At 34.9% G+C, this 12,286-nt stretch overlaps 1 protein-coding gene across 3 annotated transcripts in view; it reads left to right on the top strand.

Moving 5' to 3' along the window:
- Positions 1-2,436, top strand: part of LOC144972025 (NXPE family member 3-like) — a 13,087-nt gene extending 10,651 nt beyond the window's left edge. For all 3 annotated transcript variants that reach the window (XM_078913113.1, XM_078913114.1, XM_078913112.1), the window contains one exon: positions 1,061-2,436. In XM_078913113.1, coding sequence (XP_078769239.1) covers positions 1,061-2,429 — 1,369 coding nt within the window. In that variant the 3' untranslated portion in view covers positions 2,430-2,436. The remainder of the gene's footprint in view (positions 1-1,060) is intronic.
- Positions 2,437-12,286: the final 9,850 nt, after the last annotated feature.

Genomic DNA, 12,286 nt, shown 5'->3' on the forward strand with positions numbered 1-12,286 from the left:
TGATCTGTGAAACTGATCTTCTAGTTTCAGACTGATGGCATCTTAATTCAAGTCTAATAATTGCTGACATGTGTTTGCAAGTGTCAGATTGTGGGCTTTAGCACATTCTAGTAGTTTCAGGCCCAATCATGAGTTGCTCCTATTCCAAAACGCCATACTGTGCCGGCCCAGTTTGGGTATGTATTCCAGTCTCCTTGTACTCTGAATATATCTTTCTTTGGGATCTTGGCAATTGTTTCTTCTATATCCTCATCTTACTATTTCGAAGTATTTTGCTCTAATTTCTTAGGAACCTCTACTCTCTACTTGTAATTTGGAGCTTCCGTTTCATTAATTCTCAACTAGTTTATATTTTTGTTAAATATGATGCATGATATTAGCAAGTTAGGTTTATAGAACCGACTTTCACATAGCAGGTGATACAATCAAATTTAGTAAACTGTATGATTTAAACCGTGAAGAAAATAGTTAACAAGTAAAATATATTAATATTTACAAATAAGTATTGAAAATGCATCGGAATATTAAATTACGTAGTTTTAACAAAGACCGTTAAAAATTATGAAAAAAGAATATAAACTTAATTAACTGATCTACCTCTATTCTAAACATCCCAGTGTTCAGAGCATTGCACATTAACTTAACAATAAGTTACAATATAACATATGTTACAGTGAATGACATAATCAGTCGGATGGTGAAAAAGTTTGAACTGAGATATTGCCAAGTTTAGTTAGAAGGTCAATTTTGATAAAAAATGAGTTCTTGTCATAAATGGTTAAATCAACCCTTTTTGTACATCTTTAGGAAATATTAAACCTTAATTTTACTTCTAAATATTTTTTTTTACATCTAGTCAAGTTGTAAAAGTATGAAATTTGAGAAAAGTTGATGGATACCTTTCCTATACATCTGACATTGACTTCATGAAAAATCACCCGTTTACTTCAAATACAGATTAAAATACTCTGGGGAGCAAATTCTTTCAGAAAATGCATTTCACCTTCCGATTTCATGCACTGACACATAATATCATATACATCTTTTTACTCATTCACAGGAAGGGGGAAAACCTAACAGTCCTTGTAACAGTACGTGATGGTTATGGGCGGCTTACACACCAAGGAGGTGATCAAATTAGAGTATGGATGAGGGACGACAAACGCAAGGCATGTCTAGCAACCGAAGTGGATCACCTCGGAAACGGCAGCTATATTGCCACATTACCTTTGGCTTGGTCAGGAGAAATCACGATCAAAGCCAGTCTTGTCTACAACACGGCTGTCCAGAGAGCTCATTTTTATGTAAGATACGTCGCCAAAACAACACGGTATATAGCTGCTGGTTTCAGAACACATTTTGTTAGTGAGGTAACAATGTGTTCTCCCTTTCAGAAAATTTTGGGATACAAAAAAGTGTGTAATTTTACAACAGAAAACGGAGGCATGCCATGGTTTTGTGGATTGCCAAAACACAATACATTAGAATGTCGGCATTGGGAGCTAAATTTCGACATAGATTTTATTGTTCCTTTACCAAGTACACCTGCAGAAAAACATTGGTGGTCAGTTATCAAAAAAGCGCATGATAAAGGACAACTACCAACCCTTAAAGAAAATATCAGAATCTCAGTAAGTGATGGAGAAAATGAGAGGAAAGGAGTGGAGGAACTACCCCCCTGCAAAAATATTCCTTTCCGAGATAGCTGGTACACCAACGCACCAAGAGGTTACTTCATGAATGAAACATGGATATCATCAACATGTACATTAAACTTTTCAACCGATAAAGAAATATTGAAATGTCTCCGTAATACAACTGTGTTAATGCTTGGAGACTCAAATGCTATGCAGATATTTTTACAGCTTTCTTCAAGGACGGGATGTATTGAACCTGTTGGAAAGCAAACAGCGCACAATCCTCGTGTGTGCAATAGGCCTGATATGGGCATCGTTATGAGATGGAACACGCATGCGCTTCCATTTCACATGGGATCACAAAGCAGTGCAAGTCGTGACAATCAGAAAGCAACCCACCTCATCATTGATGAAGTACCAGATGGAGGCCGATATATAATAATAATTCATTTCTTTGTTCACTATACTGCGTCTTCAGATACGCTTTTCATAACCCACCTTAGAGCCACTCGTGCTTCTGTTGAAAGACTGCTTCGACGAAATCCCACTGCGAGAGTGGTCATTCGAGGTCCTCATCCGTTCCAACAATATTGGTTTACACCGAACGGTGGGGATCTTGTCGGTCATTTCTACACCGAGTATATCAAGTCTGAGTTTAAGGATCTTGAGGATCGAGTGTTTTTCCTTCAGCCTTGGGATATGGCGGTGGCTGGTGAGAATTGGGAAATTCATCCACCGGCCTACATGGTGGATGCCATGGTGAATGTTATATTGAGTCATGTATGTAGATAAAGGCATAGTCACCGTTACAGTAATTTGATTCATAAGATATTAAAATAATAATAATATATAATAATAATAATAATAAATAATAATAATAATATAATAATAATAATAATAATAATAATAATAATAATAATAAAAAAATTAATAATAATAATAATAATAATAATAATAATAATAATAATAAATAATAATAATAATAATAATAATAATAAAATAATAATAATAATAATAATAATAATAATAATAATAATATAATAATAATAATAATAATATAATAATAATAATAATAATAATAATAATAATAATAATAATAATAATAAATAATAATAAAATAAGAATAATAATAATGATGATGATGATGATGATGACGATGATAATAATAATAATAATAATAATAATAATAATAATAATAATAATAATAATAATAATAATAATAATAATAATAATAATAATAATAATAATAATAATATTGTGATTATTTTTCAAAGTAAAACCTTATATTCAATGAAAATTTTCCAAACGTGATATCTTTGTGGGACGGTAAAAATGTAAATGCTTTTTTAAGCAGTTATTTTGAACCTAAAGCTTTTTAAAAAAATTATTTTTATTGTTTTTTTTTTAGTTTTAATTTTTATATTCTAAAATTCTGAACTTTAAAATGTAATTTTAATGTTAGTTTCTAAAAGGAGTAAAACATCGGAGAGAGTGTGAGAGTGCATGATTAAATGTTATCGAGAGATTGTTCACTTATTGGGCAGCATAGCGGTCTTTGCTTCGTAGAAGAAGGTAACGAGTTCGATCATCCGCCGATGCGCTTTGTGGCCTTGAGCAAGTCACCTCGCTCTAGCTCACTTTGCGGCGCTGCTCTGCGGCTGACACCTGGGTTATTCCAGTCTTCCCTTGGAATAGACCCTAAAGACAAATTTCCTAATGGGGATGAATAAAGGGAATTTTAAAAAATGTATTTTATTGTATTGTTATATTTACTTAGATCTGTGTATAATAATTTAAATGTCGGAGGAATATATTTTGATGGTGATACATTAATTTATTTTCAGCCAGTCTCAGAGAATTTTATATACAATGACTGCTGAGTGCTGCCGGTGATGGTTTAGGTTGTCTTTTTTCTCTTCACGATCTGTCGGCCGCATTCGACACAATCGATCACGAAATTGTCATAACAGATTAAACAAATCTTTTGGTATCTCTGGCACGGCCCTTTCTTGGTTTCAGTCTTATCTTAGTGGTCGTTGCCAACAAATAACGGTAAACAATATCTCGTTTAAAACCCCATCTCTTGAATTTGGTGTGTATGGATTCTCAAATAAGTAAAGTATGTCCGTCTCTTTTTATAGAAACGAGAAAACTGGGGCTCAAAAGACCTTATCTATCCTTGTCTGTAGCAAAAAAATCACTTCCGCATTTATACTTTCTCGTCTAAATCAATGTAATTTTCTTTTGGTAGGCCTTCCAGCGAAACAAATTTCTAAATTATAACGCATTGAAAACATCGCAGCCCGTATTGTCACTAGATCTACTATTCATTATCGACAATCCCTCATGAATCTTTATTGGCTGCCTGTTGAGGCACGTATTGATTATAAAATAGCATGCATTTGCCACCAAGTCATCTCTAAATAAAATAACGTTGCGCCATCCTACCTTAAAGATTATCATAACTTGTATTCACCTGGGCTCAATTTACGATCGTCTACGTCTGTATCTTAAAAAAAAAAAAATCCAAAGCGAGGCTAAAACATATGGCTGAAAATTTTTTGCAGGACCTCTTTCCTGTGAGAGCAAGATGTTCAATACATTTATGTCGATTTAGATGCCCTAAAAATTGCATTTGTCTTTTCCTTATTGTACGAATAAGTAGCCTTTTAGTTTCAGCTTGCTCTAATACTTCTTCATTAGTTTTCCTCTCTGTCCATAAAATTATAAACATCCTTCTAAGACTCATTTTATTAAAACTATCTTAGCTATTGCAATTCTTCGTTTTATCTCTGTGCTACATCTACCATTTGAAGTTATTATGCATCCAAGATATTTAAATGTCTTAACTTGTTTTATCGTTTATCCTTTGCTTATTAAGTTACATGTTGGATTTCTTTTTCTCCCTGATACAACCATGCATTACGTCTTTTTTACATTTAAATATAAACCCATACATTCACTCTATGTAACTACTTTATCAAGGCGTTTGATCGAGCAGACCAACCATGTACATAATTTTTTTTTTCTTAATATTTAATGGTAATATTTGATTTCTATCAAATTATTATTGTTGCCAAGACTCTTTAATCGCGTTTTTACTAAATAATAGGATTCAATAATCTGATTTCACGTCGCCCAGCAACGAGCAGTTTGGTTCTAAACAAAGAAAATTGGTACTTTTTATTCTTCATGCTGGCTTGAACTTGTTAACATGTCATTTGATCAGAACATAATCAGATTTATAATTGTTACACTTTGGATACACTTTTATCTGCGTCATTATGGGGGAAGTGACGTCACGACGGTTGAAGCGTATTACAAATATATAAAAATCTTTTGGATTTTTATTCCCTTCAAATATATAAAACAATATTTTATCTTGGTCGATTTACTAAAACAATTCTGACCGTATAATTTTTTTTTCTGACCGTATTCATGCAATACTTTTGATCCGGGATACAGGCTGCTGATCCCGAGTATTCACTGCTTGTATTCGGTTGATTCGGGATTCATACACTGGGTCTTCACAGCCCTCTTCGAGATACTCATGAACTGATGAAATTGGATTCAGTAGTCTGATGTCACGCCGCCCGGCAACGGTGGCCATCTTGGTTCTAAACAAAGAAAATCATTACTTTTTATTCTTCATGCTGGCTAGAACTTTTCATATGTCATGTGATCAGAATGTGTAAAAGTCAAAACATGATCAAATTTATGGTTTTTTTTCCCTCTGGATACGCTTTTATGCTCGCCTGGGAAATATTTCATACGGGCGTCCGCCATTGTTTCAATAGTTTAGATCCAGTGTTACAAAGTTACCATGCGTCATTAGGAAGGAAGTGACGTTACGACTGTTGAAGAGTATTGGCAAGGAGTGCTACATGCTCAATGTTGATGGGAGACAATCGCGAGAAGTCATAAGATAAAAATAAATTCACTGCTTATCGCCCTTCATTTTAAATAACGAAGGGAGTTGGTATTATGCGAGTAACACATTGCTCTTTGTATGTTGCCATCACATTTTGTAAAATATTGGAGAAAGTCTAAAAGTAAATAAACTTGAACTTATTTCATTATTTCAAAGAAATATAAAAGCACTTGGAAACGTTTCATTTTAGGTCACGCTGAAGCCTTGTTGAAGAAAGGTCAGTTTCTATAACACTTGTTATGATAAACTGATGGAATAAGGTGGAATAAATGCGGCATTGCTTTTCTTGGATTAATTATGAACCAATAAAAAAATTCGCATTGAATGTGACCCCGAGATCTCAAACCGAAGAAAGTATCTTATGTTCTCGATTTCTATTACAATGTCAAACAGAAAACTAGCATACTATTTTTGCCGTGTCTTGCTCATTCCACTGGCATCATACTGCGTTAGGACGGTGGATTACGCATTATCATAATTAAAATCGTATTTTTGAAACTAACGAGGTACGAAGCCGCTAGAAGCTGTGGACTGTAAAAAGTAACGAACAAAAAATGAAAATAACAGCTTCGAATAAAATCAAAACACCAAATAAGGAACTTTTTGGGCGTACATTCTTTTTCACCCAATAAAAATACAATATAAACATATTTCATACGGGCGTCCGCCATTGTTCCGATAGTTTAGAGCCAGTGTTACTAAGTTACCATGCGTCATTAGGAAGGAAGTGACGCTACGACTGTTGAAGAGTACTGGCCAGTTGTGCTACATGCTCAATGTTGATGGGAGACAATCGCGAGAAGTCATAAGATAAAAATAAATTCACTGCTTATCTCCCTTCATTTTAAATAACGAAGGGAGTTGGTATTATGCGAGTAACACATTGCTCTTTGTATGTTGCCATCACATTTTGTAAAATATTGGAGAAAGTCTAAAAGTAAATAAACTTGAACTTATTTCATTATTTCAAAGAAATATAAAAGCACTTGGAAACGTTTCATTTTAGGTCACGCTGAAGCCTTGTTGAAGAAAGGTCAGTTTCTATAACACTTGTTATGATAAACTGATGGAATAAGGTGGAATAAATGCGGCATTGCTTTTCTTGGATTAATTATGAACCAATAAAAAAATTCGCATTGAATGTGACCCCGAGATCTCAAACCGAAGAAAGTATCTTATGTTCTCGAATTCTATTACAATGTCAAACAGAAAACTAGCATACTATTTTTGCCGTGTCTTGCTCATTCCACTGGCATCATACTGCGTTAGGACGGTGGGGTGGATTACGCATTATCATAATTAAAATCGTATTTTTGAAACTAACGAGGTACGAAGCCGCTAGAAGCTGTGGACTGTAAAAAGTAACGAACAAAAAATGAAAATAAAAGCTTCGAATAAAATCAAATCACCAAATAAGGAACTTTTTGGGCGTACATTCTTTTTCACCCAATAAAAATACAATATAAACATAAAATGTACGGTGTGTGCGTGTGTCTTTCTTTCTCTATGGGTGAATATTATGTTAACGTGCGTGCGCGCGCGCGCGTGTGTGAGTGCGTGCATGTGCGTGTTTGAAAGAGAGAGAGAGAGAGAGAGAGAGAGAGAGAGAGAGAGAGAGAGAGAGAGAGAGAGAGAGAGAGAGAGAATTTAATTTCTATTTATATATCTTATCGTTACCATATAGATGGCAAATTGACATATTATTTATGGACAATAAGAATATAGTAAATAATCAATGAGTGCCTTTTTTTACGGTTTTTATTTCTTAAGTTATATTGAAACCTATATTGATTCCAGTTTTAATGAGTGAATTAAAAACCGAAATAAAAGGCACACATTTTCCCCGATAGATCTATATCCCATATCAGAAGTTTTTTAAAGCTAGAAATTGTAAGTGAGAATTGAAGACAAATCACCACTCGTTATATTAAAACCTTGTATTGCTGGTCCTTAAAGCTTGCAAAATTACAGGTTTATCTCATAAAATAAAAATAAAAACCCCAAGAAAGGACTTTCATTGATGACCTGCTATTTATTCAGCAAATTATTATTGGTTGCTAGGACATAGCCCGAACGAGTCCGGAGTTGATCGAACCCTCCTCGGGAGGCTAGTTTATCTGAACTCCTCAACCACCCAAAATCATGGGGTTTGAACCATCGCTATATAAAGCGATGTACGCACGGAGAGAGAGAGAGAGAGAGAGAGAGAGAGAGAGAGAGAGAGAGAGAGAGAGAGAGAGAGAGAGAGAGAGAGAGAGAGAGAGGTCACGATACCGCGTACAGCATTTGTTTTATTTTATTTTATTCTTTATATGTGCCGTGGTGTTCTATATTCGTGGATGTCAGGAGAGCAACAAGCAGGATGAATGGATAAGTAGAGCTGTAACGTCCCTATTTGAATTGTAGATGTAACTTAGTTTCTGTAATAAATGTATCGTCATTGTTAATCTTGATTTCCTTTCCTTTATCATTATTATTTCGCCAGCATAGTCGTTAGTTAAAACCTGGCCTTCTTCTTCCTCCTCCCTTTCTCTATCAAGGCTAGGCTCCGTGCATCGCCTGATCTGCATGGGGAACTTATCAACGAGTTCCTCGTCTTCTATCATTCTTATAGTATTTTCTTTTTGTTGATGTTTCGGGATATATTTGCTCTACCCACTCTCCGGGACAAGCCCGAATCATTACACTATATTTATTTGTCTCACTAAGTGGTATGGGATTATTATTATTATTATTATTATCATTATTATTATTATTATTATTATTATTATTATTATTATTATTATTATTATTATTATTATTATTATTATTATATTATTATTATTATTATATTATTTTATTATTATTATTTATTATTATTATTATTATATCATCATCATTCATTATTATTATTATTATTTATTATTATTATTATTAATATTATTATTATATTATTATTATTATTATTATTATTATTATTATTATTATTATTATTATATTATATTATTATTATTATTATTTTATTTTATATTAATTATTATAATATATTATTATTATTATATATTATTATTATTATTTATTATTATTATTATTATTATATCATCATCATCATAATCATCATCATCATCATCAGTATTATCATTATTATTACAGGTCAGACCTGCTGCCATTACACCATAGATGTTCCTGGTAGATGGGACAATTTTAATTAAATTATTTTAAACTTCCATTAAAATTGTCCCAACTATCGGGAACCTCTGTGCTGTAATGATAGCACGTCTGACCGGTAATCAAAAGGTCTGAGGTTCAATACCCAGTCGAGACAGCGAGATCTTTTGTTCTGTTTTCTTTCTTGTATTTTTCTTACAGAGAGACGGCGCTGTTAAATTTAGTAACTAGTTTGATTCTAAATGCTGACAACAACGAGGTGAACATTTCATGTATGTTGGAGCTTTCTGTCGCGTTAGACACGATTGACCACAACAATCTGACTCGAGCGTTATTAATAGGACGATGTGATTACTGGTCTCTGCATCTGCCTGACAGTTCTGAGAGATATTGCTGTTCTTAAGTTTACATTTGTACACATTTGCTGCAGTTTTTCCATGTCCTTCTAAAAGTCGGTTTCAAGTAACCCAGTAATTCTTGGCGTTGTGGAGTGCAGGCATTATTTCAGTGGGGTCTTTTATAAAGGTGCTTCCTCTTGGTCTTCTCCTCTTTCACATTTGCTTCCTCTTGGTGTTTCCCTCTTCCATATTTTCTCTCCAGTTCATCTTCTACGTTGAAGTCTTCAATCTTTTGTCTGGTAGAAAGGTCTTTTTGATTTAACCTAAGCTAGCTAGCTACCTATCTATCTACTGATTATCCACCGATTCATAGTCATCTACCTTCCTAGCTATCTCTCATTGTGTCCAATCATCCACTTTTTTATCCATTTATATACATATAGACCCAGCTATCACTCGGCTGTTTACTCGCCCTCTCTCACCTCCCCTCCCCCTTCTCCTCTCTCTCTCTCTCTCTCTCTCTCTCTCTCTCTCTCTCTCTTTCTTTCTTTCTTTCTTTGTCCCCCCTCTCTCTCTCTCTTTCTCCCTCCCCCCCCCTCTCTCTCTAATTCCCCCTCTCTACCGGTCCACCTCAAACCAACCCCCCTCCCACCCCCCCCCCTTTTTTTTTTTTTTTCTCTCTGTCTCTGTCTCTCTCCTCTCTCTCTCTCTCTCTCTCTCTCTCTCTCTCTCTCTCTCTCTCCCCTCTTTTCTGTCTATCTACCTATCTTTCTGTCTATCTACCTATCTATCTGTCTATCCATCTATCTATTTATCGGTGTATTCCACTTTACTATCGCATCGTTCCTTCGCGAAGATTCGACCTTCGCTCATCCAACAAACACCCCCCCCCCCCACCTCCGCCGTGACTCTTTCACCTCGCCCCCTCCACCGCCCCCTACTGTTCCACTACAGTGTTCTACTACTACTAACTACTACTACTACTACTACTACTACTACTACTACTACTACTACTACTACTACTACTACTACTACTGCTACTACTACTACTACTACTACTACTACTACTACTACTACTACTACTACTACTACCAATATGTCTTTTACCTTCCATTATAGTCTGGAAAGTTCGGTTCCCTGACGCTGACCTTTGCTTATCAATTAGATCACCCCCCTGGGGCACCCTATCCTCTACCCACGCCACGCTAACATTTCATTCATACTGCAACCACCATTGAGTACAGACGATACAAGTTTATTTTTCATTATATTTTATTTGTTTTCCACGTTTATTTGTGTATTGTTGTGCTGACGAAGGGTTTGTACCCGAAACGTCCATTGTCTGTTTTGTTCCCATACGAAGCCTTTCCATTTTCACTCTTTCGTTAGTATTTGATTTAACCGTGTTGTTCAAGGTTCTTCCTTCATGATTGTTTTTGTAGGATTCTTGTCTGTGATTTCATCAATTATTGCATGCATCCTTTAGCATCTTCTCGTCTAAACATTGGTCATTGGTCACATTGGAATATGTGCTTAAAGTGACCCACATAGTGAAAAGTTGTTCACAGTTTCTGAAATATCTAACATCACGATTGGTCATTTTGTTCAGCTTGACACATGGGTATGTTTACAACTTTCCTAAACAAAGCAGCGTGTTTACATTTCTGAAAAAAAATATTCAATCGTTGGACAGCAACAAATCATGTGATTGATGACTTGGTTGGACGAAAACATGAATATAGATCGCCCCCATTGGCCATTCAGAGCCATAAAGCCTACGGAGTTTATCCCGGTTTTCTATAGCGTGATATAGACAATAGCATCTACTCAATCACAGCTGGGTGGACAAGAGGGGGAGGGGTTGTAAAAAAAATGATCCTACTTTACCCGGGATCGATTTCAGTCCCTTTGAGTGTGAAGCGAGTGCTCTACCAGCTGAGATATCGAAACTTGATAGAGTAAAATGAGTTAAAGCTAAAAATTATCTGAACTCGGCCTATATAATATAATTTTATTCTTGAAATTGAATGAATATAACTCACGCTGCTAAATTGAAGAGTTTATTCTAAATGTCATAAGTTATTCTAGGACTTTATATCTTAACGTTAAGTTCATCTAGGCACACTATTCAATAGATAGAACGAAATTGACGTCACTCAGCTCTTTGTTATTGTTTATAGCCAGCCATTTTTATGATTAGCTCTCACTTAATTCTGCCAGAGTATTATGATAAACGTTTTTAAGGTTACAATTAGTTATGTGTGTTGCAACGTTATATCAAACTGGCGAATGTTGTGAGTTTTTTGGCTGAATACGTACAGCATCAAACCTATTTTGAGACGATTGGTCATCAGAATTCGTCAAATTTAAATAATCCATTATCGTTATTTAAAGAGTACTAAAACCACGCCGTGCAACAAGAATATCGATAATCGATTCAGTAATTAACTAAATCGAATGCCTCACAAGGTGGAATATTAAGTCCAATTGATTTATCTTCTACATACCATTTCAAGTCACAGATGGCTGTGATTCATCAAATGAATAAATTTCATGTCACTCAGCTGTTTTTAAAAAAGTGTAAAATGAGTACCTGGTCGTGTACAGCGTTGTCTCTGTCTTAGCCAACCCCCCCCCCCCCAAAAAAAAAAAAAAAAAACAAAAAAAAAACAAAACAAAAACAAAAACAAAAACAAACTCACAACATTCGCCTGCCGGGCATTCCGTACCAACACACACAACTACAATGTGTAACCTTAAAGGTTTCTCGCCTGATAGATTGATGCCTTTGCACTGAGCCAAGAAGCTCACAACATTCGCCAACCGGAAATAACGTACTGACACATAAAAATGTCTGTAACATTGACCGTTTATAGATAGTTCGAAGATGAAGTCACTCGGGTCTTTGTTATTGTTTTTTGCCATCCGCGTTTATGAGTAATGCTCACTTAACTGTATTAACCCGACTATAAACGTTCATTGATACACACAGTTTTGTGTGTTGGTCCGTTATACTTCCGGATGGCAATGTTATGAGCTTCTTAGCCAAGCGCATACTATCTATAATCTAATTGAAATAATTAAGTGAGAACTACTCATAAAAATAGCTAGCTAAAACGATAACAAAGAGCTGAGTGACGTCAACTCCGTTCCATCGATAGAATTCAAAGAGAGATAAAATTGTGCTTAATCAGTTAAGCATTGAAGCATTAAGCATTGAAGGATTATAATAT

The sequence above is a fragment of the Berghia stephanieae genome, chromosome 4 (genome assembly GCF_034508935.2).
Source record: "Berghia stephanieae isolate SIO BIC M18660-M18661 chromosome 4, UCSD_Bste_1.3, whole genome shotgun sequence".
Lineage (NCBI taxonomy): Eukaryota > Metazoa > Mollusca > Gastropoda > Nudibranchia > Aeolidiidae > Berghia > Berghia stephanieae.